The sequence below is a fragment of the Vigna unguiculata genome, chromosome 8, assembly GCF_004118075.2.
Source record: "Vigna unguiculata cultivar IT97K-499-35 chromosome 8, ASM411807v1, whole genome shotgun sequence".
NCBI lineage: Eukaryota > Viridiplantae > Streptophyta > Magnoliopsida > Fabales > Fabaceae > Vigna > Vigna unguiculata.
This window is the reverse complement of record NC_040286.1, coordinates 28,398,353-28,425,730: the sequence shown is the minus strand read 5'-3', so window position 1 is coordinate 28,425,730 and position 27,378 is coordinate 28,398,353. Positions and strand designations below refer to the sequence as shown.

The following is a 27,378-nucleotide window of genomic DNA, read 5'->3' as shown; positions in this document are numbered from 1 at the left end:
ATAGTGTTATAAACCATATTTTATGTATATCAACAAATTATAATTTTCTTTCTTTTGCATTCTTCATAAGACGATGAATGTTATGTGTTTTTTGTGGACATGTTTTAAAATTCTAAATTCTCAATTTACAAACTTATATTTAGTTCACATTTTATGGTTACATTGTTTACTGTAAACTAATATTGTTTTATTAATTTTATAGTTTCATACACGAAATATGATTATTGTTAATGTACCTGATCGATACTATTTCGGTGCGGAACCAGACGATCTCAAGAACTCTCTGTGTCGAACCTTCTCCTGTTCCTCCCTGGACTCCTCCTGAGTCTCCCTGCCGTCTGCACTCCGGGGGTGGGGGTACCTGCAGGCACTCTGACGCTCAAGTCAGAGAGTGATTGATATGAGGTGTAATTGGTTAGTGAGAAAAGCGTACCTTTACCTGTTCACTAGGCCTTAATTTATACTAATTTCTTAATGGACCTGTTATTATTATTTGTGGGCCGTCTGTATTCAAGGATAATTCTTTCCCTTTCTGACTGAGGTTGCACACATCGGTTCCTTCCTTATTGGGTGGGATTGTTCGTCTGTGTCTTTGTCAAAGATCAATTCCCTCTATAGACTCTCTATCTCAGCAGCCAATTTGCTTGTCTCTGGCAGTTGGCTTAGCACTGTATTCAGATGGCGACCCATCACCATTGCCCTGGCATGAAATTCATTCAATGCATACAACACAGTCTCAGGACGCATGGTTGAAACAATCTCAGCCTCCTCCGACGATAAGGAAACCTCTATGCCTTGGATGATTTTGAGTTGTGCATCAAACATTGCAGACAAAGAGTCAGTCGCACTATCAACAGAGGAAGTGCCTCGAGACTTCTTGGGAGAGGATGACCGGGGAGTACTCGGCCTTGCGGTACGATCCCTACGTTTGCTTTTCTTCTTCTCCGCAGCAGGAGGCATCAGGTCGCCCTTTTGGGAAGTCATCTCCGCGGGAACACGGCTAGCACTCTCACCCCCTTTCCTCTTCTCCTCCTCTAGCTTTTTCCTCCTTAGTTCCAGAAACACTTCTTTACCAGAGAGACCAGCAGTAGCCATGATATCTGCAAAAAGAAATAAGCGTTAGTCTAAACATACCATACGCATATCTATGGGGAGTCAGACGAGCATACATACCGAAAAGGTCATCGCGCGGACGAGAGGAACTAAACACACCAATAATTTTCTTGGATGAGAGTTTCTTGGGCAATTGGTCCAAATAAGATAGCACATACAGGTCCTCCTGGGTAACGGATGTTCTCGGCCAAACTCAATATGGGGTGGGATGTTTGGTCCAGTAGAACGGGAATTTGGGCTCACCATTTTCAAAGTAAAAATATTCAGCTCCAGCGGACCGGATGACTACCTTAAAGAAACCAGTTTTAGACCTTTTAAAAGATTGCGTATAAGACGCGAGTAGACACTGGTGGCTTTGACCCACTAGAGACAACCAACTAACCAGCTCCTCCAGATGCGTACAATAGTACTACAAGAAAACCTGCGGGGAGAGTCTCAAATGGAACACTCGACAGACCAGTCGGAACGCCTGAAGGGACGCCCAACTGTTAGGATGCAGCTGGTTGGGTGCTACATTCAGCACCCTTAGCACTCCCATTGTAAAATCATCGAAAGGGAGAGGCACATGCAAATTAGAGACTAAGGTAGAGTACATGTAGAAAAAATCATGCGAATGACCTTCTCGACCGTGACATACACTATCCCCACTCCTGGTTCGCTCTACACTAACAATACGATCGTCTACTGTATCAGCTAGAATGTCATACTTCTTACGAAAATCAACCATGGTGGCAGATTTATTAAACCTATACAGAGGGAGTTTCACTCGGGGATCTACCCACTCGTACCCCGGGTGACGCAGGGCCGAGAACTCCTCGACACCCACAGAGTCCTCATCGTTCCTCTGAACACTATCACTGCACGGGGAGTCAGACATGGTCCCCTCCTCCTCAGAGTCGCTATGCCTACTGAAAAGATAATAAGCAGAGGAGGACAACATACCTGGGATGGCGCAGACATGAAATGCTCGGCTGGTGGTGGCTCACTTCCTAAATGGATCATTTGCCTCACAACATCAAGACCCCACCTCTATTTATAGTGGACCACTTTCATAAGAGTAACCCCCTCATCACCATGAGATCTCGCTCCATCCAACGGTTGTCGGCACATCTCCTTTAAAACTCCCCACCTACACCATCTCATTATTATGACAAGACAACCTCGAACGGCGAGCCAAGTTAATACTTTCTCTTTCCCATAATTAAAGCAAGTCTCATAAACGCAAGTTGTTGGGGACGCCTCGACACCATTTCCCAAAACAACACATCATAGCCTCTTGTGAACTTTGTTCACTACGAGCCTAGGGGGGTTGGTGTTAGTGTATGGCTGGGTACATCCCGGCCCAACAAGGAGAAAATGGCCGGGATCATCCCGGCCCAAGTGTGAACATCCTTACACTCTGGCCCAACTGCGGCGGCTTGGATCCAGCACAACGCTGGCAGCCTAATAAGCATAGTGGCTGGGTACTTCCCGCCCCTTTTGGCCGAGTACATCCCAGCCCTCTTGGCCGAGTACATCTCGGCCCAAGGGGTGGCAGGCAGAACATGTGGTTATGACACAGAGGTACAGAGGGGCAGCGCGCAATCAAACCCCAAAAAGGAAGGAGTTGATATTTGAGAAGTACAGACGGGCAAACCCCAAAAAGAAGGAGTTGATATTTGAGAAGTACAGACGGCCAAACTCCAAAAAAGGAAGGAGTTGATCTTTGACAAAAAGTACAGACGGACAAATCTCAGAATAGAAAGAGCTGATCTTTAACAAAGACACAGACGAACAATCTCAGCCAATAAGGAAAGAACCGGTGCGTGCAACCTCAGTCGGAAAGGGAAAGAATCGATCCTTGAATACAGACGACCCGCAAATAATAATAACAGATCCATTAAGAAATTAGTATAAATTAAGGCCTAGTGAACAGGTAAAAGTACGCTTTTCTCACTAACCAATTACACCCCATATCAATCACTCTCTGACTTGAGCGTCGGAGTGCCTGCAGGTACCCCCATCCCCGAAGTGCAAATGGTAAGGAGACTTAGGAGGAGTCCAGGGAGGAACAGGAGGAGGTTTGACACAGATGGTTCTTGAGATCGTCTGGTTCCGCACCGAAATAGTATCGATCAGGTACAATTAATATTTTATTTTTTGTGAGTTAGTTCTAAACATGTCAAATCTTGCAAAACTTGCATTTGTGATCTTGATATTATAGAAAAAAAAAATACTTATCTTGGATATTAGGTGCTGAAACACATTTAGATGCAATAGGTCTTAGTGATATTATTAAAGAAACAAATAAAGCATCTAAGCAATATAGGGCTAAAACTATGATTTTTTTGTCATCACCTCCATAAAGGGTTGAAAATTGAATGTCTTGAAAATTGAATGTCTTACTCTGAAGGTTCTCATGTATTGTGGAATAATTTAAAAGAAAGATATGACCACCATAAAATTATGATTCGTCCAAAAGCTTGTTATGATTGGATGTATTTATGGTTGTATGATTTTAAAATTGTATGTGAATATAATTTTGTAATGTTCAAAATCACTTTTTAATTGACTCTATATGGGAAAAAAATTACAGATGAGACATGTTAGAAAAAACATTCTCCATAAGAACATGAAATAACAATAAAAGGGAATTTGTTGTAGACAATATGAATAAAATAATTATATAAAGATAAATCTATTCTCCAATTCATTCATAGATGAATTTTTCATTAGTTATCATATGGTTATTATTCATTTAATTTATAAACAAATTTGAATTAACCAAACAAACAACAATTAATTCATTAAGTTTTTCATCTGTTATAAGCCTATACGTGTAAGATTTTATTCTTTACCTCTTTGAGTTAAGCAAACGAGTGGTTATTAGAATTAAGCAAACTAACAAGAATTCTAATTAGAGAATTCTAATTAGAGAACACATTAAGAAGCATTTTGAAACAATCCTAAGAGTAAAACTTAGAATTGAAAAAGTGTAAGTGAAAAAGATTATGTTTTTAGAAATTTTAGAAAATGTAACCTTAGAATTAGTTATGAAACCACAGGAGAATCAACACATAAGGTTTATCTTTCCAAGCAGAAGACAACAAAAGACATTACAAACAAGAAAATAAAATATGGTATGATGAGCAATGGTAAGCGATGAGTGATGAAAAATAATTGGTGGTGATTGAAATATATTTATTGCAGACTTTGGTAAATTGAATATGTTTTTTAGAGATGAAAATCTTTGGGCTTTGATTCATTCAATCCAAATTTACCAATTTAGTTGTAGAGATTTTAAGGTGGTAGATGATATGGATTGAAAAATTCTCTAGTATATATTCAACGTGGAAGAAAATTCAAACAAATTCTATCACAAAAGATTTATCCAAAATATCATATTTTGGTGCAAAGAATCTAGTGCAAAAGATGTTCTAAGGTAATAGATTCTATTTGTAAAAGGTTTAACACGATAGGCGATCTAATAGGCCTTTAAATCATGAAATGAGTCTAATGGCTTTTCATAGTAGACGAGTCTAATGGTGCACAAAGTAGATAATTCTAGTAATACATATCAGACAAGTCATGAAAAAACACTTTATTTCTTCATTAAGCTTACAATCTCATCTTCTCTAATCTATTGGAAAATCTCCAAATCAACTTACTAGCATCGTCTATAGATCCATTAGATGATCTATTATTGTTTCATCATGAGTTTGCTTATATTTCAATTGCATAAAGCACGAATTAAAATGTTTAGGAAATGCCTATGCATTACTTCATAGCATCAATGTTTAGTTCATGGATGATTTATCATATTGTTTAGTGAAGTTCAACATACTAGACTCTTTAATTAGGCTCGTTTGCCTAGAATGTCTAACATCTGCCAATTACCCTCAATTAAATAAATTGAAGTTAAAACAATAGATTTAAACCCAACTAAAATTTAGGAAAGTTAAGATTAAATGTTCTAACTATGATTGAATATGCATTCATCAATAATATTATGTATTATCTAGGTTATTAAATTTCTATTGTTTTAACTTTGCTACAATGCTTATGACTAATAATATCAAAATTGAAAGTCAAAGTAAATACATAAGCACGAAAGTATTTAGCTATAAGTGAACATGTTAAAAAAAGTAGTTATTGATAGGGCTGACCAAAATGAATCGAACTGCTTACTATTAAAAACTACACTGAACTAGAAAATAGTTCACATGAACTGAACTGAAAAATAATTCAGATAAACTGAACTGAACTATTTTTTATTATAACAAACTAAACTAAATTGAACTACATTTAACTGACTTGAACTGTAACATAAACTGAATTGTTATGAACTAAACTCTTTTCCAAACTGTATTATATTTAAAATGCATCTTCTATTTATATTTCATACTTAAATTATTGAATTGTGGAAAGTGTATACTACAACAACGAAAAACTACAAAGCATATATATATATATATATATATATATATAAACAAACGTATGTTTTCACGAGACCATACCTATTTTACTATTTCAAGATTAAAAGTGTTTTAGTTAAATTAATATAACTATTGATTTATTATATATCTAAAAAATATGTTAATAGTATCACATTCAAATATTACATAATATATTCTTAAACATATATAATCATTATCATTATCAATATTGTGATAAAGTGAAAATAATTATCACTTAATTATGATGAAGAAATGCAATATCTTATTTTTAAAATTACAACACCTTAATTAAATCAATGCAAGTTAAATTAGTACAATTTTAGTAGTATACATTTATCAACAATTAAAAAATATAGAGATATAACAAGAGATGTTACCAATAACTACATACACCATATACTATATAATTTGAAAAACATTACAGTAAAAATAAATCAAAAGAGAGTGAATATGTGAGTAGAGAAAAATCCATCACAGTTCTAATTTACTCTTTTGTTGTAGGTTTCATAAAGCTTGTGGAGTTTCCAGTTGCATTAACTATTAGGAAAGAATTATTTGACACCAATAAATTTTATACATGATGAAATGATTTAAATAAAAAGTGAATATTTGTATATCTAAAAAAATTAAAAAATAAAGGATAATGAAGAAATGGGTGTAAAAAAATTGTTTCAACTACTTTGGTTAAGATGAGAAACCTTAAAGTAGTTTCAATCACCATAGTAGTTAATAATTTAGAACAGTTCAATTAATTCTGCCCCGTCCTAATTATTGATTATGTTAACATTAAGTTAATGATTGCCAAACATGTATTAAAGACATGCCCCCAATATATTTTAAGGTTAATGTAAGAGGAATGAGACTTAGTTTTATAATATGATCATTTGATGTACTTTGATGATATTTTTATAAATATAATTTTTCTTTTTTACTTATTTTGTGCACGTATTTTTTACTTTTAGAAATGTCATTTAATGTTGAAATAGAATAAACATATAATTTATTCATTAATAAAAATTTTGATATAGTAACACATAAACAAAATTTCATTATTATAGGATTTATAGTCACAATTCATATATTTTATTTCTTTTGATAGATAATGAGTGGATCACACAACAACTAAGAAAATTGTGTAATTTCTAAATTATAAGCAACAATTGTATTTTGTGTTGATTGTGAAAAGATTATGTTTTAATTGGTCACTATTTTTTTTATGAGAGTTATATTATGAGTATGATCCATTTAGTCACTAAGTTTAACTTACTATTAACATTCATCACATTCACATAACAATCATATATGCCAAACACTTTGATATGGTCAAAGTTCTATATATAAGGATTGTGTCTCTTTTCTTAGGCACTAGACCTATTATTCTTTTAAGCATGTAACAATGTCGTATATTGAAAAGGGACAATTCAAAAAGCTTAAGATCATCCTATCAAAGAGTATAATAATAAATAACAATGATAAGAAGTTAGTTACTCATTACTCTTCTCCTTTGACTAAGTTAAATAAGTTAAATTTCACTTAAAACATTAATTTATTATGCTGCATATCCTACATTAACTAGAATTAAGACAATTTCATAATATATAAGTAAGTGAAAAACTCACCTTATAAGTTGATTTTATGAGATTGAATTAGACTTAAAATTCATTTTTTAACAATATCATAACCATTGTTTAGAGTCTGTCTTAGTTAAATTTTTTATTTGTTCGACTAATTGTACCACTTCTTATTGAAAAATTATTGAAAAATTTATTGTTTGTTGAGTCTATCGTGTATTATCCGCTCATATAAGTGATTGCACGCTTAAATTATTTAAAATTATCTTGTAAAAGTCACACATTATTTTATATCCTAATTATATACTTAAATAGTTCGAAGTCTACCAATTGAAAACTTCATTTAAAAAAAAACATATTCAATATTTTTACAAAAAAACTTACCAGTAAATAAAAAATCCAACAAAAAAAAATATCACTTAACTAAAAGGTTCATTCAAAGAAAGTAAATTAGGTATGTTTACGAATAACTTATAAGAGCGAATAAAAAGGGACATTAGCACACTTGTAAACATTGATCAGCATTTTTATGTAAAATTTATTGGGGGTGACAATACCGATATAAGGAGGTAAGAAACCTGAATTTAAAAATGTAGGTGCCGATAATAATTTCAAAAGTAATATACAAAAAGCTAAAGGAGTATTGTGAAAACAATTTATAAATTAATGTAAACCATTCAAGATATTTTAATTAGGTCCAATTTTTCTTTTAATTGAATTTACGAACTGTTATTGTTTTTTTAATTGAGTATACGTAATTAAATTTTCTTATAAAAAATAGAAGGAAAAACTAAATTAAAAGAAAATTTAAAATTTTGAAGTAATTTTTATAATTACACATCAATTTAATTTAAGCCCTTATTTTATTTACACAAGTGTTTATATTTATTGATGTGTATAAACAATTTGCATAGTGTAGTAATTACAGAAGGCGCCAAGTGAACTCATTATCTTGTGTTGGTGCAGTACCCTATGCCCCCATTCACCATCACACCACCACCCATCCATCTTTCTATCCATAACCATTTCCTTTCTCGTTCAAACTCTCACTCACACTCATCACCACCCTCTCATGAACCACTTCAACCTTTACACTATCAGATACCCACCATAACTTCATCTGCAATTGCTTCTTCTTCTTCTTCTTCTTCTTCTTCTTCTTCTTCTTCTTCTTCTTCTTCTTCTTCTTCTTCTTAATGGCTGAACTTGCTTTTACGCACCCTCATCACCTTTTTCGCCCCAACAACCCCTTCATTATCCCACCCAAGAGGTAGCTATTCCTGTATCTTTTCACATTTTCTCTATTTCCCAATTCCTTTATTCGTTATTTGCCCTTTATTCTCTATTGGGTATTCTACCACCCACAAAGGTTGTTTGCACGAATGGATGAATCAGTGTGTACCCAATTCGCTCATGCTGTTATGTTGGCCAACGTGGTTAGAGATTTTGGAATTCTCTTTTTGGGGGGGAAAGTTCTTCCTTTTCAATTTCAACCCCTTTGTTTGAGTGGGTGGGAAACAGAAGGGAGGGAATGGAAATGAAGTTTAGATGAATAAAAGTTCTGATTTTTACTGGTTCTTTTTTTTTTTTTTTTTTTTTTTTGCTTGGTAGGGAGTGGGGAATCAAACTGAAGTTTGGACTAGTGATGGGGGAAATTTGTTGGGTGGAATGTTCATGGCTTGTGCTTTTCTTTCGTCCTTCTCACATTTTTGTAGTACGAAGCGCAAGTGAGGTGATTTTGAGCCTACTCAAACAAAGATGCCTTGGATATATTTTAATAGGGACTTTCTTGTGTAGTTGTCAGCAGTTGAGTCTGATGACCGAATGGCTAGCTTTGCTCGTTCCTTCACCTTGTGAACAAAGACTAGCCTGGCTGAAGCTTTTAGATGCTACACACTTATAGTTGGTTTCTCATCATTTGCTCAACTACTTGAGTTATTTGTTAAAACAGAACAGTGTTCTTGCTTAAAGAGAACTTTTTTATTTAATTACTGTACTGTGCACTCATTTTGCCCAGCAAACATTAGCAAATGGTAATGGGTTGTCATACTGACTGGTGGTTATTAGGTCTTGCATCTAAAAATGTTTTAGTAGGATGATTAAGGATCTCAAGTCATTATTATTTATGCCTTCATATTTGAAAGATAAGATAATGATGGACAGAAAGAAGTATGAATGATACAGCTAGAATGGTTGGTGATAAATTATGTTGATGCATTGATGGATACGCTTTCTTTAGTGCTAATTGCTTGCACTTATGTATTCAAATATTGGAACAGACACATATGCCATCATGTACCATTGCACAGTGTATTTCGCTTCATCTACGGTATGAAGAACCATAAATCAGTCAGAACTTTAGCTGCATTATCGACTGATAAAGGTAATTAGAACATACTTTTGTAAGCTCTTGATAATTTATTTGTGTATAACTTCATTTTTTAAGTATGGTTATCCCCTTTCTCTTGGCTACTAATTTCTTCCTTTTGATTTGCTTTTGAATTGTTGGATACTCATGACAACAGCATTGTTGAAGTCCAAATCATATAATTGTTTTTAATATATTTGTAAAATAAGATATATGATCACTTCAATTTTTCATAGTCAAGTTGGGAATGGAAGATATCATGAGTTTGAGGTAGAATATTGAGTAATAATTTACAAATTTGAATTACATATAATTACCATAAAAATATTTGATGTAACAAATTAATTAAGATCTTTGGATTTGAGTTTGAAGGTTGACTCAACTCACAAGATGGGTCCTTCATGCTGCAATGAAAGCATACCCATGGATGACCAAATTAAGGTGGCTTTGAAACACTCCTTCTCATGATTAGGGCTACCAGCTTAAGGAATACTTTTAAACTTACCCTCTTCCATGGTATGCAATTAAGGCAGGTCTGGTGGATTGCAATTAAGACAACTTCCCAACATAAGACAATCAACCTTCAATCCATTAAATAAAGGGATTTATTTCGAGCTAAATAGGCAATTACTTCTAAGATTTTGGACTGAACTGAACCCCATTAAGCTAACTTATAAGGTGATGACTATCCAAACTATATAAACTCTATTCAAGTCATATTTTTAGTCAATGTGGAGTAAACCACCACCTTGAGGTTGCAAGTAAGGCAACCCCCACGGTGGTGCAACTAAGGTGGGCTAAGGGTGCCCATAATTAAAGCAGCTTTACAATTTCCTTTTTTGTTGATTATGTTTGCTTTTTATATCTCCCTGGATCATATTCTAAATTTTCAATGTTGGGCGTTTGAATAAAGTCATTTCCTCACAGTTAGGAATTAAGAGTTAGAACATGTGCTTCATCCTTAAGTTGTGTTAGAATTATATTTCTTGCATCCTTGCCTTTGCTGATTAAGAAAATTAAAGAATTAGCTTGATGGATTATTATGTTGATAAATACTACTTCCTTCTATCCACTTCTTATGACACATTAGAGAAAAAATATGTTCCAAGGTAATTGTCATTTTATAAAACTAATGATGCAATAAAATTTTTTCTAGAACTACCCTTAGTGGAAGTACTGTGTGGTAGTAGGAGTAAATGAATAATTAATTAGAGAGATTAAGGGCATATACATAATGTTTTTATGGAATTCAAAATATTGATTGCATTCCTTAATACTTGTGTCAAAATCTTAATAATATAGTGGAACGGAGGAAGTATTCAATAAGCTTCTATAAATATGTTCTTAAGCAGTAGTGGAGTATGCCCCTTAAAATTTCAAGCGATTGTAATATAATTGGAAGCAAACTTTATGAATAGAGAGCAATTTTATTTTTTTTTTTGTGAAATGGAGGAAAAAGCCAAAAAAGTTGACCTAGATGATGTATTGCAGAGGTAAATGCTGCATACAACCGTAACAACCCCTGTTCTTGATGTTTGCTACATTTTTCTAGAGATTTTGATTTTAAAGAAAAAAAAAATACTTGGAACTGTGTTCATACTCCTCTTCATCCTTTTATATAATCTAAAGATTGTTCCTCATTCTGCATTTTTACCATCAAATAACCCCTCTCAGTAATATACATTTTGCATGGGTACAAAATCTACCTTTTGGTAAATTAGTGTTCAAAATCATGCTGTCTTTCTTAATATATTTCACTCCATTTTAGAATGAATGAATAACAGACCTGGGCTGTCTGATTTCGCAGGAAAGTCAGCCACTAATGTTGATGAGTTATGCAAGATCATTTGGACTGTGGAAGCAGATTTAGAAGATGGTCACCTCCTGTATCTAACTGGTGATCTTGCTGTATTAGGCTGCTGGAAACCAAACATGGCTGTACTATTGTCTCCTACAGAGCATGCTAACATATGGAAAGCGGAATTTCCGGTAATTTTGGCGGACTGTCTAACGTAAACTTATATGTTTATTTTGTTGTAAAGAAACTGTTGAGAATAAAGAAAATAGGGATTGAGATTAATCTCCCTTGTGTATAAACCACACATAGGGTAATCTATTTATAATAGAGAGAGTCAAGTAAAAAGAGTAACTGAAAATAAAAAGATTAAATAGAAGATATTGTTTGATATTGTGGTTATCAATATCTAACAATATCTTAATAATATCAAACAATATCTAACACTCCCCCTCAAGCTGGAGCATACAAATCGTATGTGCCAAGCTTGTTACATATATAATCAATTCTAGGTCCCCGTAAAGACTTAGTAAAAATATTTGCTAACTGATCACTTGAGTTAACAAACTCAGTTTTGATGTCTCCAGACATAACTTTTTCCCTAACGAAATGACAATCAATCTCAATGTGTTTGGTCCTCTCATGAAAGACAGGATTAGAGCTAATATGAAGAACAACCTGATTGTCACACACAAGTGTCATTTGAGTAACATCTCCAAATTGTAACTCTTGAAGCAATTGCTTGAGCCAAACAAGTTCACAGGCAGCTAAGGCCATAGCTCTATATTTTGCTTCTGCACTGGATCTTGCTACAACACTCTGTTTCTTACTTTTCCACGAGATCAAGTTACCACCAATGGAGACACAATACCCAGATGTAGATATATCAAACAATATCTAACAGAAACAATACTTAAAACAAGTTTAAATGAGATGTTTCTACATTAACATTGAGTTTTTCTTTTTTTTTCATCTTGCTCTATACCTGTGCCCAGTTATGCGTTTCTCATGCACAAATTAAAATACAAAGCAAATTCAGTGTATTGCGAATATTAGAAAGACGCTACTTCAATAGGGATGAATTATATCTCGAAACCTTTCTTTTGTCTCCGGAAATCCGTAACCCAACTTCCCTTGAAAAGCTAATCCTGTCTGTTGAAGATTCTGCAGTTCCTGTTAATACAACTATAGTTTATATTTTCATAGTAAATGATAGGAGACCTGTTGCAACTAAATTTTTAATCCTCCCCATAAAAAAATTTCTTCCATTAAAATTTTGTTAGATTATTATATGAAGCTTTGATAGCTTGTAGTACTGTATGAAGATCAAAATACGCATTTTTATTAATTGACTCGGTTCTAATTTGTGATTGCAGATTGCTTTTGGCTTGAACTTTAAATATAACTATTTCATTAAGGGTAAAGTGAAGTCCTCAAATGACATTATTTGGAGGCCTGGACCAGCCTTTTCTCTGTCAGTACCTCTAAAAGTCATTGAAGACAATAAAATAGTGGTCAGGGATTCATGGATTAGATCGTATTCCCAAATGTCATCTACTCATTCACGGAGCCCCTTCACAGAGGAAACATATCTTCTTGAGCAACCCTCTATTTCTTTCCTGAGCGAAGGTATAACTTAGTGTTTTTACACTATTATTGAAATATTTGCTTTCCTAATATGTTTCTGAACACTCAAATGCTTCCAGTGGTTTGACAGATGATGGAAGGATTGAGAGTCTCCTTGAAAATGACATCCTAAATTTTGAGACACTTGGTTTGGAAGATCAATTACTTTACAACAATGAAGATGGCTTGGTGATTGCAAATGACAAGGATTTCCAGTCTACTAATATTCTTTCTGAGAATTACCAGCCTGTTGAAGAACCCTGGCTACATTCATTCCCTTTCATTCCCTCTAAGGATAAAATAGAATCAAACAAATCTGAAACTGGTGACACTGTAGAAGAGAAGGTGAAGCTGGTAGATAGAGAAAAGTTGTTACTTGAAGAAAGTAGTAATATACTGTCAAAAGAATCAATTGCAACCATTATTCTTATTAACTCATCAATATGTACCATGCAAAGAATTGCAGTACTAGAGGATGAAAAATTGGTTGAATTATTATTGCAACCAGTCAAGAGTAACGTGCAATGTGATAATGTATATGTCGGGGTGGTCACAAAGCTTGTTCCTCATATGGGTGGGGCTTTTGTTAATATTGGGAATTCTAGATTTGCTTTTATGGATATTAAACAAAATAAGAAGCCATTTATATTCCCTCCATTTCGTCAAAGGACAAAGAAACAAGAGATTGATCTTGAGGGAAAATATGAGCATGCATCTCATGAAGGAGAGGATGGTTATTTAAAATCTGCACTCAATGACTGTGATGAGCATGACGGAGAGGATGACTTTTATATTTCTGAAGTTCTTAAGGAAAACGTAAATGGGAGCATGGTTGACGATGAAGTAGAAGCTGACTTTGAGGATGATATAGAGGGAAGTGATGTTCAAGTAGAAGGAGAAGCAAATAACAGTCCTCTTGCTGTAGGTATGAATGGGTCTGTTAACTCTCTTATGTTGCAAACAAAAGATACAAAGAGAGGCACCCACATGGCTTCTGGAGAAAACAAATGGAGCCAAGTTCGCAAGGGAACCAAAATAATTGTCCAAGTTGTCAAAGAGGACCTTGGTACAAAGGGTCCCACTCTGACTGCTTATCCTAAACTAAGAAGTAGATTCTGGGTATGTGCTATGATTGCATCTTACATAGAGTTTGATTATATATCATTGCTATCTTACGTAAATTATCTATAGTGTGTTTCTTCTGAATACGACTCTGAATTGCAGGTTTTACTTGCATGCTGTGATAAAGTTGGAGTCTCCAAAAAGATTTCTGGTGTTGAGCGCACGAGGTTGAAGGTTATAGCAAAGACATTGCAGCCTGAGGGTTTTGGCCTTACTGTAAGAACTGTTGCCGCTTGTCAATCTTTCGAGGAACTGCAGAAAGACTTGGAAGGTTTGCTTTCAACCTGGAAAAATATAATGGAACATGCAAAGTCTGCTGCTCTTGCTGCTGATGAAGGGGTGGATGGAGCTGTTCCTGTACTTTTGCACAGGGCAATGGGTCAAACTCTCTCAGTGGTCCAGGATTATTTCAATGAAAATGTTAGTTCTGTGACTAGTTTAGAGTCACTATTGATTTAAGTATTTAACTCAGTGATATCTATCTATAAAAAAAAAACCCAGTTTACATTCTGCTTGTCCTGATTTCATTTTATCATGATATACTTCAGGTTAAGAAAATGGTGGTCGATTCTCCAAGGACATTCCATGAGGTAAGGCATTAGCTAATTACAGAGGACCAAGTTGCAATATTAGGACTGGAGGATGTCTGTTTTTAATGTGAACAATATTGCTTATTTCCCTCATTAATGATTTTAATCAAAAAGTGTAACTCATTGCGAGAATTGGTTTGTGAACCCAACTATAGCATTGCAGTCTGTCATATGGCAGTTTACCATTTTCTAGTAGCAAAGCATTATCAAACTTTTACATATTACATATTACATGTGTTCAAAACCTTTTTTAAATTTATGGTGCTAGGTTAGCATGCTGATCCAGTTGTTTGTAGTCAAATAGTGTAACGTGAATGGTTAATTGTTTTCTGTAATCGAAAAACTAGCTTCACAGATTAATTTAAGGCTCAACATACAAACTTACACTTCTCATTTTGGTGATTTCGACCTTTTTATATAATCTTCAGGTGACCAGTTACCTTCAAGAAATTGCCCCGGATCTTTGTGATCGAGTTGAACTATATGATAAAAAAATTCCGTTGTTTGATGAATTCAACATTGAAGGAGAGATAGAAAATATCCTCAGCAAAAGGTGATATGCTATTACTTTTTTGATAACTTTCAGTATGTATTATCCTTGTCTTTATTATCTTCCTTTTCTTTATTGTTACTTTTTAGATTGTGTTATAATATCCTCATCTTCCCATGTTTGAGAATATCTTAAAAGATATTAGAGCATTTCATGGAATGATGAGTTAGTTGTCTAATTGAGGAGGCAATCTTAGTCATCACTTTTTGTTCCAGAAATTTATTTAGGTTTATTAGTCTTAATGTACTGGTAGGTTTGTGATATGATAGTAATAGTAATACTAGTATACTACACTAGTATTTAAATTATTATTTATTTCAGTATAAAGAGGAATGTTGGAATAGTATTTTTGTTTCATGATGCAACACAACAACTTAATATCAATCTCAGTTTAATTACATTCAATACAAATACTTTATTAAATTAAGCAAACTCTTAATCATATTTTCCTCTCCTGATATCAAATAGTTAAGTTTTCGTAAGATACCTAACTTTTCAGTGTGATTAAAAATCAGAATATTGTTATAAACTGTAGAAAAAGAACAAACTATAAATAGTAGTCTCCCAACCCTTGATATTTTTGTGTAAAATGTCAAATGATCTGTCCTTCCTGGACACGGTATTAAATTTTTTTTAGCTTGATAGCTTTCTTTATGTTGATCACTTTATAGGGTTCCTCTTTCCAATGGAGGTTCTCTAATCATTGAACAAACTGAGGCATTAGTTTCAATTGATGTAAATGGAGGTCATGGGATGCTTGGTCATGGAAATTCACAACAACAAGCTATTCTGGATGTGAATCTTGCCGCTGCAAAACAAGTATGTTGTTAGATGCAACACCATTATCATTTATTTTTTGTGTCACATAAGCTTTAGTCTCTACTTTCTTTCTTTTTTCCTGACAAATACTGCTTGTTAGAGGTATGATTTGATTATGTTATAGATATGATATGATATGATTTGATAGGGAAATATCTTATCAAATATTTCTTTTTATTCGATATTTTGTTCCTTATTGTGTATCTCTTTTTTATTATGAATAAGACTATTTATATGTGTACCACCAGAGCAGTACATCCTTCGGAACCTGTTTTGTTGCTGATCCTTTCAACATTGCTATTTGTTTGTTACCCTACAGAACTGTTTATTCTTCAATCTGCATTAGTTTCTTTCTATCTTTTAATATATATTCAGAACATCCATAAAGTGGAATTATTCCTGGTATATTTCCGAATAGTCAATGAATTCCTTTTCACATAAATTCTAGAAATTTAATATTTAATTTGGAGTTAAACTTTGAGTTGTTATTAATATAAACTTTTACACTCAAGTATAAAGTAAAAAGTATACTGTTTTTATTTATTTATTTTAATAGAAGTGTGCTAAGGCATCACTATGTTGCTTGTCATACCAACTATGTTGGCACCACAAGCAATATCAATCATATGCAGCATCTCAGAATATCATAAAAAAGAGCAAAAGTTCGAAATGATTGGGGAGATCACATCTGACCCACAACTAATCCCTAACCCTGTATAAGGGTAAATAAAATCTATTCCTGAAAAACACTGAACGAGTGAGACTAGGAACATTCTCCTACCAAGTAACACCCTGAGATCTAGTATCAAACTCAACAAGTTTATCAACACATTGATTATCCTCCTTTAAATGTGTGAAAAATGAATACTCATAGTATTACATACTAAACAGTTCAACTATGTACTACGGAGATACCAAAGAATAATAGAAGTATTGGACCATGTTTTGAATAACTCTTTGAGAATCACACTAATAAAAAATTTAGTTCTGCAGCCTTTGGACTGGCAACTTCCATAGCAAAAATCACACCCATCACCTCTGCAATTAAGGCATTATGGACACCAAGATATGAAGAGAAATAACCCCCATAGGATGGTATATGTTTATCAAAGCAGAACTTGTTTCTGGTTATCCATATAGCTTTCATGACACCAACAAAAGAGGCCTGCATTACAGTCTTGAGTCGAGCACTCAAGGATCTTTGAAAAAAAACAAAGAATGGAAGAGATGAAATCAGTAGCAAAGTGACAGTGGAAAGAGCTGGTAAGCCAGGCCCATAGATGTGAAGCAAATGTGCACTCAAGGAACAAGTATCGAGCAGTTTCAGCAGCACCCCCACAAAGGTGACAACAAGAAACACTGTCCATACCACACTTGATTAAGTTATCATCTCTAGGCAACCTATTATGTTAAATATGCCAAGCAAGAAGACATAGAAGGAGGATTGAATTTGCTCCAAACTTGTTTCGAACCATTTAGAGAGTTGGCTGATTCAAAAGGAAATTTTATGCAGTTTTGAGGCTGAGAATACCATCAGAAGAACCATTTCATCTAAGATGGTCCTCAATATCAAACTGAGGTAAAATTAAAAGGGAGATTGCAACAGTGAGAGCGGGATCTTTAGAACTAATAGCGTCAGTTATAGACCATTCTTAGCCTCCAAAGTGTTGTGTGAATGATTAGGAACCCCAAGCCAATCAACTATTGGAATAGTTAACCATTTATCTAGCCAGAAATTAACCCTTTGACCATTACCAATCTGCCTAGTGGAGTTATCAATAACCAAAGCAACATTGTGCTCAAAACCATTCCAAACAGATGGTTGACAATAAAAATTGTTGAAAGAATTCCCATGCACAGCTCTCAACTTTAGAATTCTGGCCAATTCGAAGTCAAAAAAGAAAATCCATGCTAAGTTTCATCAAAGGAGCTTCATTAAGAGCATACAAGGATTTAAGACCCAAACCTCCATCCTTGATAGACCGAGAAGATTACTTCGAAGAAACAGTGACCAACTTAACATTGTAATATTGCTAGTCCACATAAAGTTTCTCATCCAGAATTCCATGGTTTTATATTTATTCAATCCCTTGGGCTACGAGTAAACTCTAAAGTAGTGCTAAAAGTTGTTGATAACGGAAGATATGAGAGAATTATCCTGCCCCTATATGACAGCAAAAAACCTTTCCAAGCACGAAGCTTTTCCTTAATTCTATCAGCCAATTATATAATTGGAGTACTCTTTTATTTTAAGTACAAGTATACATGCTTTTGTTTTTGTTTTGCAACATTATTTCATATCAAGCAGTGCAATTTTTTTTATTGGAAGCAATGCATTACAGATTGCAAGGGAGTTGCGACTACGGGATATTGGTGGTATCATTGTAGTAGATTTCATTGATATGACAGATGAAGGTGAGTGGGAATCTCCCAGTTGTTGTGCATTTGAAGTATTTAGTTACTCGAAGAAGGCATCTCTCTGATATACTTTTAAAATATTTTCATAGTATTGATTGCAGTTTCAAAATCACCCGACTAAAATTTTAAATAATCCTACTTGGTAGTTTTCATGGAATTTTTTGTTATTTGTTATTTTTAACCGTGGCATATTTAAGAATGCATAGCTTTTAATCTTCACCTTATAAGCTCACTCACTAGTCATGACCATGCAGAATTTTTCAACCTGAATTGTATGTATGCATGGTATTATGTGTATTCTTGCAAATTAAGTTATCAATGGTAACAAAATTTTATTATTGATGGATTATTTAGCTTGAATTTGGCACATTAAAATTAAGTCATGACTATTATTGTTAGTGTTCCTCTTGCTCTCAAACAGTATTTTCACAGATTAAAATGTTTTTTTTTCCTGTGAATAATTCTCCATCTGACTGATTGAGGCTATGCCTCAAGGGCTCAGCGGAAACAATCTCTCTCGTTTAAGTGTATAAAGTTCTCAAGTTTAAGTTTGATGATGATATTTAAGTATGAAATATTTAAGTTTAACATCTTTCTCGGTATTGTTATTCTTTTGAAATCCTTATCAATACATGTATTTATTAAATTTGGATTCTTCTTGATCAGCCAATAAAAGATTGGTCTATGAAGAAGTCAAGAAAGCCATCGAGAGAGATAAATCAATGGTGAAGGTCTCTGAATTGTCTAGACATGGACTTATGGAAATAACTCGGAAGAGGGTAGGTTGCTTGTCTATGGTGAATATTAGCTATTTGTCATCCCATGAATCAGACTCAAGTGTTCAAATAGGAAGATTTATTTCATATGAAACATAATGTGACCTTCCCCTTTTTTTCTTTCGGATATAGTTTTCTTGTGGTTTTATTCAAGTATAACTTAAGCAGTATGCCAAATTTACAGATCACCATACTTCATGTTTGTTTCAACTCAGACACATTCAAATGTCTATAGATTTAAAACAATAATGCTTGAACTGCATTTTTCTTTTTTATTAAAATGAATTACCAATGCTTTACCATTCTTTGACAGGTGCGGCCAAGTGTGACATTCATGATTAGTGAACCATGTGCTTGTTGCCACGCCACAGGCAGGGTGGAAGCTTTAGAGACGTCCTTCTCAAAAATTGAACAGCAAATCTGTCGGCTTCTTGTAAGTAAAAACTTTCAATCCCAAAATTTTGTTTCAGCCATAAAATCATCATGAGAAAAAAAAACCTCAAACGCAGGAGTGGGACAATTGATGAGTTCTATTTGACATTTCTAAGCACCTAGAACCAATAATTCCTTACTGGCCTGTCCTAGTTGCTGCTGCAATATATTTTTCTTTTCTTAGTTGTTGGTAATTTGTACCCCTAGATCATAATAATGTTCTGTCCATTGGCATAGTATTGATACTCATTGGACTGACTAGTGAATGTGATTTCTTATTTGTTGTCATGCACATCCCAGGCAACAATGGACCATAAGCCAGACCCTGAAAAACCCAAGTCGTGGCCAAAATTTATTCTGAGGGTTGATCATCGTATGTGTGAGTACCTGACTTCAGGGAAAAAGACAAGACTTGCGACATTGAGCAGTTATCTCAAAGTCTGGATTCTCCTGAAGGTATAACTGATCTATAAATAAAATTTAATGATTGTTGCTATGCTTGTACACGTTTACCATGCTTTATATTTTGATTCAAGTTACTTTTAGAATAAAATACCTTCCATTGCTTAATGGAAGTAGGGCTGGGCATAATTTACTAAACTATACTAAACTATAGTTAATTGTACCATATTAAACTAAAATATACTAAACTATTCATAATATTAATTGAATTGTATTATAAAATAGTTCAGTTTTAAGAAACTAAACTTATGTTAAGTTAACTAAGTTAACTATTGAACTATAGTAAATTGAAAAAGCAAAATACCTCAAATAAAATATTGGTATTAAGATAAGAATTGGACTTATGTATTTTGTGTCTTACGTTCTATTCTTTCTCTTTCATATTGAAATATTTATTTTATTTTGTCTTAATTTTTTTCTTTACTCTTTCTTTGAGAAAAATATAAAATATTTATAATTAATTTATTAAAAGAAATTATAAATTAATTCAAGAGCTTATTTTATTTTGAATGAATTTTACTATGTAATGTTATTTTTATGTTATGATTTTACAGAAGTTATTTTTAAAAATTAAATTTTGAGACAGCTAACATTTTTATAATTTTTTATTTATATTCTTAAATATTGAAATTAGTATAATAAATATAAATATTGGTACTAACATATTTTTTATTTTAAAATCTTATATAATATTATTTTTTAGTTTTAAAATATTTATTATGTGGCATCAACTTTTTTAAAGAGAATTTATTTTAAAAAATTCTTAAAAAATATAAAAAGTTATTGATTCGTTGCTTCACGAAATATATTTTAGAATTTTATAAAATTTCTAGAACATTTTTCACACAAATATTAATGAATACAAATGTTAAAAAATATTAATTTTGAGAATTTTCTAAAATAAATCATTTTAAAAAATTTGACGCAACATAATAAACATTGTAAAACTAAAAAGTAATATTACAAGATTTTAAAATATAAAAAATAAGTTAATACCGATATTTATATTTATTATATTAATTTTAATATTTTAATTACATTTTAAGTTACGAAAAACTTTAATATAAATAAAAAAATTATAAAAATGTTAATTGGTGTATTGAAGTATGATGCATATATCAAGTATTATTTCTTAAGCACTTTCAAATTATAAACTTTAGATTATTATTGCGTAGTACAATCATATGTAATTAGTGCAATTCGATTCAAAATAGTGTAATTAAGTTCAAAAATAGTACAATTTAGTTCAAAATCAATGCAATCCGGTTCAAAAATAGTACAATTCAGTTCAAAAATAGTGAAGTTGATTCAAAATCAGTGCAATTCGGTTCAAAAACAGTGTAGTTAAGTTAAAAATTAGTGCAGTGCAGTTCAAAAATAGTGCAGTTCAGTTCTGACGTAGTGCAGTTTATAAAACAGTTCAGTTTATATTATAGTGCAGTTCAGTCCAGTTTATTTTTAAGAATAACAGTTCAGTTCATCTGAACTGTTTGTTCAGTTCAGTGCAGTTCATGTGAATAGTTTTTTAGTTCAGTACAGTTTTTGGTAGTGCAGTGCAGTTTGGTTTATTTTGCCCAACCCTAAATGGAAGTACTGGAAAGGTTGGTTTGACATTGCGAAGTGTGGGGAAAATTATCATTGCCATGGTTATCATCATGTTAATCCTAATATTTTGAATCCTCTATTTAAGGAATGTTTCCTAGATTTTATCTTTTTTTCACTGCATACCACACCCGCCTAGTAAATGGCACCTGGTGTCATTGAACTTGTTAGAAGCTAGGTTAGAATTTATTTAATGGCGTAATTTTGTCATACTTGATTTTAGTGTCAAAGCGTATATTAAATTTGATTTTGGATTCATAAAGTATGCTACGAAATAATTGTGTTTCTGTTAATTTTTAAACGCTGATAATTAAGTCCTGCATTGCTTAGCAGTGATTAGTTGTTTGTAATCCTTCAGGTTGCCAGAGGGTTGACTAGAGGATCGTTCGAGGTCAAACCATTTACAGATGACAAGGTGGAAAAAAACCAGCATCAAGTTGCCATTTCAATGTTAAGATCCTCGGAGGCCAGAACCAAAAAGCCTGGCCAGAATGTGACTCTTGTTCAAGTCAAAAAATCAAAGGCTAAGGGAAAATAAACAGTTCTTCCTTGAAATATTATATGATCTTGTCCCACATGAATTTCGTTTTTGCCATACTCTGGGAGTAAAACTTGGGTCAAAGGTTGGAAGGGCAAAAATAATGAGTTCACTTTTGGGAGTAAGTTAAAACGGCTCTAATGGGTGGAGCTTATAGGCTCTAATAATCTCAACGAGCAATTTTGTTCATAAATTTTTCAAGTGATTGCAGGTTGCACTTTTCACATCATTTGACATACCAATGAACTGTGCCATGGAAGGATAAGAAAGAGAAACCGGGGCACTCCAGCAATCATTTAGCATGATCTACAGAAATAAAACCACATTGATTGAAAATTTTACTTCCTGAAGCAAACAGTTCAAGAGTAGTGCCAGGGTCAGTCATAAAAAACAATAGCATGAGTATAGTTATGAATGTTGTTGCAGTGCTACCCCCATGATTTTATTTTTGTACATCATTTTTTGATATTATAATTTCTCAATATTTTATGGTTACTCACAGTTGGGTGAAAATGAGTTAAATTGAGGTAGATTGTGATGTACAAGGCCGAGCTTGACTTGTTTTTCAAGTTATAAATGCTCGAGCAATCTTGGAATAGACTAATGAGTTTATATTTATATGCAAGTCAGGTCAAAAAGCCTCTAAATAGGCTAATAAGTATATAACTTTAAAATATAATAGTTAAATTTCAATACTATACTATTACTGTCATTACTTATTGTTACTATTCCCTGGAACTAGCCTTTTAGTCCTTTAACAAATTGTTACTTTTTTTTAAAAGCATTTGTTTGATGTGAGTTAAGGATACAATTTTGTCTATTTTCATCCCTTTGGACACTCCACCCCTCCTTATAATTAGCACTCTAATTGCGTTGTTCAAACAGTATAACAAATTATATGATACCTGACCAGATTAAAGCATTATAACTGATGGCTGATGGATTTATGTCTAAATTAGTTTTGTAGTATTTATTTCATTCCACAATGTGTTTAGTTTATTTTATTTTAATAAAAGAAACACTTTACCTTATCAATTTCAGAAGGATATTCTATATAAAAAAAGTACTATTCCCTATAAATTATGTTGATCCTACTGAAATAGCAGTTCCCGTGAAACAAAGGAGACAAAGAAAAATAATTATGTTTTCAAATGCAATGCTTTTAAAATCAGAAAAATGACTGAACTTGAAAAATCTTCGGTTTATGTTTCATTGATTAGTCTGAAGCTGAATCAAACTGATAATAACAACCTCACTCTGAAGTAAAGAAATATAATAGTTCATAAGTCCAATTGGTTGAACCGACCAGTCCAAATACAAAAGCCATGAACAAAAGAATCTGTAACGCCATAAAAATTTTAAGGAAAATGAATGAATTTGTAACATCAGAATCCCAAGTGTCATCCCAGTTGCCGAACACTGATTAAAAGAAAATGTTTTCTTTTTATGGCAATGAAAAAACACTTGTGGAATATCTTTTCCCAGTCTTATTCTTTGGGGAAATACTTTTCTCCTCTCTTTACAAGAATGTCAGGCCTTAAAAGAGAAACAAAATCAAGCACCAAAATAACTATTATTATATCTTTGAATTTTCCACTAAAGTAGTAAAGTGGGTGAAAATGCAACAGAGAAAAATAGTGCAAGTAATGGTAACCGTGATTTCTGGTTGTTTAATAATTATACTGATAATGCAAAAAGGAAAAGCACAAAAAAAAGATCAACTTGAGCAATTGTGCTAATGGATATAAGGGGTTTAAGAAGGAAACAAATTTAAATTAAGAACTTCAAAACTTCAAAGTAGTCACTACTCTTACAGTACAAAAACTATAACGATTTTACTCCTCACTGCTAAGGCTAAAGGATAAAAATTCTCAAATGCAACACATAACAGCTAAAAGTACATGAGAGTATATTTCAATATATCAGCCATTGAAGTTTCAATTCTCACATTAGTTTGCTGCAACATTACAGGTATTAATGCCATCCTTGCAATCACTGGTCAAATCATTGAAAGTTTCAAGCTGCTTTTTACCTCTCAAGAACACTTCTGTATCAAGTGACACTCTCATGTAACCATCGAATTCAACTCCAACCCCGTTATTGAGTTTTGTTGTCTCAGAGTACCACTCACTAGTTTCATCCCAAAGTTCTTTATACTCGTCAAGAAAATGAGTGGTATACTTGTCTTTCAGAGGGTCGAAGAAAGATTTATCAGGTTCATTTGTTGCTATGTAGAGGTTCCTTCCTTCCTCAATCTTGTCACCCAAGGTTGAAAGAAGTGCATCAGGAGAAGTATGTGCATCAAGATTAGGCCACAGCTCCTTGTTCCTTGCTTTTTCCCCTCTCACAACATGAACAGAATCGTAGTCCCAATTCATCTTTGAAGCAATTGCAGACACTATATCCATCAACCTCCTCGATTTCCATAACAAATGCCACGGCCTTTGAACTACGGATTCTGTCTCTCCTTCACACACTCTATACCAGTAGTTATCTGGCTCCACAGATCCAAACTTCCTCATGATCAAGGTATCCTTCACATCCCTAAGCTTCATAGGTGTAACCCTAAAATCTTCCACAAGATTAAGACTCATCCCATCTTTATTTTGCCACTTGTTCCAATCTTCCCAAAACTGCTTCTTGTCCAACACAGATGCCGCCTCCCTTAAATGCTCAAAATCAAAGTAGAACCTGAAATCTTTGCCCTCCTCATCCAGCCCTGATGATGTGTAAATGGAAGACAGACATATGCTCAAATCCATTATCAACGTTCGGTTCAGGTACTGAGCTTCCCCAAGAGCGCACAAGAAACTCCACAAGTAATGATTCATGCTCTTACACCTGTCTCCACCACCTTCATAAATCAAGTATTTACCATGACTAAATGAACTTTCAGATTCTACCACAGGGAGACTGTCATTAACAAACTCTCCAACCACTGGTAATGCGCTGGCCAGCTCCAGATTCGATGGCGTCTTCTCTAGCCCACCTTTCAGATGCTTCTTCCTCTTCCTGGCATTTACACCAGTATGGTACTCCCCAATGCTAACAATACTAAGTGTACAATTCTCAGACCTATCAATCACAAACCTCCTATAGTCCTTATAAAAAGCAGCAGCTTTCCCTTCCTTAGGCCTAAACCGCCAAGCCATATCGCAAGTGCTGTCATTGGAACCCGCAACTGGCTTCCCAAATCGGTAAAAATGGATATCCTGAAACTTGTCAATGGTCGCCCTCATCATCAAATGAAACACCTCAGGGTCCTTACAATCAATAGGGCCACTCACATCACACTGAGAAACTGAGGCAGCATCGCCGCCATCAGCAGTATCGGCACTAACCAAGTTATCAACATCGGTTGAGTTGATAATGGAGCCAAAAACTGTTTCAGGAGCGGCCATGAAATCCTCCCCTGTTCTAACAACAGAGTTATCAGACTTAAAAGTGGCATTGGATTTGGAAGTGAGGAATGTGGTGATCTTGGTGGAAGGGTGAAACAAGGGATCCTCAGGTTCATAATTGGCAGCCATAATCGTGAACACCAAAACACCAATAACAAAAAATGAGAAGCAAACGTTCCCAATCATGGCCATGGCATTCTGACCTAAATTCTCAGGCCGGAAAGTCCCGGTTCTAGAAAATGCAGACCGACCCAGCATTCTTATTGTGTATCAAATCACCCCCGAGATATGTATCCTACAAGAACATCAAAAAACAATGATACCCAGTAAACTAAAGGGGATTCTGACAGCGAAAAGGGTTTAAAGTTGTCATTTTTATTAGAGAGAAGAAATTATGAAATGAACAATCAATGTAATTTGAAGATCTGAAAATGAATGAAGCAGAAGAAACTAAATCTTATGAGAGTGAACATGTACAGATACAGATACCCATCTATCCAAATTGCAAGATCTGAATTCAGAATTCAGAATTCAATTGATAACTAACCTTTTATGTTGAAGAAAGATGGATCAAGCAAAAGGCATCACTGACACCCTCTCTCTCTCACTCACTCACCGAATCTTTCGCTGCTGTTCATATATGAAAGTTGTCAACACAAAATCGAATTATGATAATTCAAATATTAAAAGAAAAAAAGCATAAAATATTATGACGTGATAGATAGTATAAGATTATGAGTGGCACATAACATCAATTAATTAATGAAAAGATGAATAGTTAATTAATTCACAAATTAAAAGTTAATAATTTACTTTTCTAAATAAAGTAAATTTTAGAAAGATAATTAGTTGTTTGATATCTTCACAATTAATTATAATGGTTTTATGAATTATGATAATGTGTTTTTGATAACAGAAGAAGATGTCACCGACAATGGCAAAAAGGTAATTGTGACACGCCACTCGACGCTGCCACGTAAATTCATACCTTTCGTTTTTGGACAGTAATTTCTGATATAGTTTCCGCTAATATAAAAGAAAAACCAAATCTTAAATATTAAAATTAGTAAGTAATATAATATTTAATTGTATTAACTTTACTTTATGCACAGATAATTTATTCAATTTATTTTAAAATAATATTATATGAAACTATTTTTCATTTTATGTTAAAAATAAAGAATTGAAAATAAAATTATAATCAGTAGTCTTATTAAATAAAGAAAAATTATTTAGTGAAGATTGACCTGGAATGAGGCCATCCATGGCAGAATTATTTAGTTTAAAATATATTCTTATTATTTAATATCCATTTTTTTTCTCCCAATTCTAGGCCGGCCATGTGGGACAATTGAGAATTGACTTTTAGTGTACCTAAATATGTGAACGACTTTTTTTATTATTTAACTTTTATATATTTCAAATTAAAAAAATTAACTCTACAAATAAAAATGATAAATATTTTATTACATGACTATATATAAAAATTACATAAATTAAAGTTGCACTTGGGTAGTTTTATTTTTAATTCTTTGATTTTAATTCAGATGAGATTTTTCTTGTAAAACTAGTGTTTTTGTTAATAATGTTTTCATATTTGTTGAATTTCTTGTAACATAGTTAATTTTTTTTAGTTCTGATTATTATGTGCAATGTTAAATTTAGATATTGTATAACATTTTAGGATTGATTTTGCATAGAGGATTAACCTGCACCAACCAGTAGCTTTTGGAAGAGTTCAAGAGTTTAACTTATTACT

General features: G+C 33.3%; 2 protein-coding genes across 2 annotated transcripts; one reads left to right on the top strand and one right to left on the bottom strand.

Annotated features, from left to right (window-relative positions):
* The first annotated feature begins 8,051 nt into the window (after positions 1-8,051).
* On the top strand, positions 8,052-22,876 carry LOC114194410 (ribonuclease E/G-like protein, chloroplastic). Its single transcript, XM_028084601.1, has 14 exons — positions 8,052-8,390; positions 9,400-9,503; positions 11,296-11,477; positions 12,660-12,912; positions 13,001-14,028; positions 14,134-14,451; positions 14,580-14,621; positions 15,050-15,174; positions 15,843-15,990; positions 18,333-18,405; positions 19,075-19,187; positions 19,498-19,617; positions 19,917-20,072; positions 22,039-22,876. The coding sequence occupies exons 1-14, from the start codon at positions 8,317-8,319 to the stop codon at positions 22,216-22,218; spliced, it is 2,916 nt and encodes a 971-aa protein (XP_027940402.1). The 5' UTR covers positions 8,052-8,316; the 3' UTR covers positions 22,219-22,876.
* A 1,064-nt stretch (positions 22,877-23,940) lies between these two features.
* On the bottom strand, positions 23,941-26,346 carry LOC114194408. Its single transcript, XM_028084598.1, has 2 exons — positions 26,167-26,346; positions 23,941-25,914 (listed from the first exon to the last, which is right to left on the bottom strand). The coding sequence occupies exon 2, from the start codon at positions 25,875-25,877 to the stop codon at positions 24,168-24,170; it is 1,710 nt and encodes a 569-aa protein (XP_027940399.1). The 5' UTR covers positions 25,878-25,914; positions 26,167-26,346; the 3' UTR covers positions 23,941-24,167.
* Positions 26,347-27,378: the final 1,032 nt, after the last annotated feature.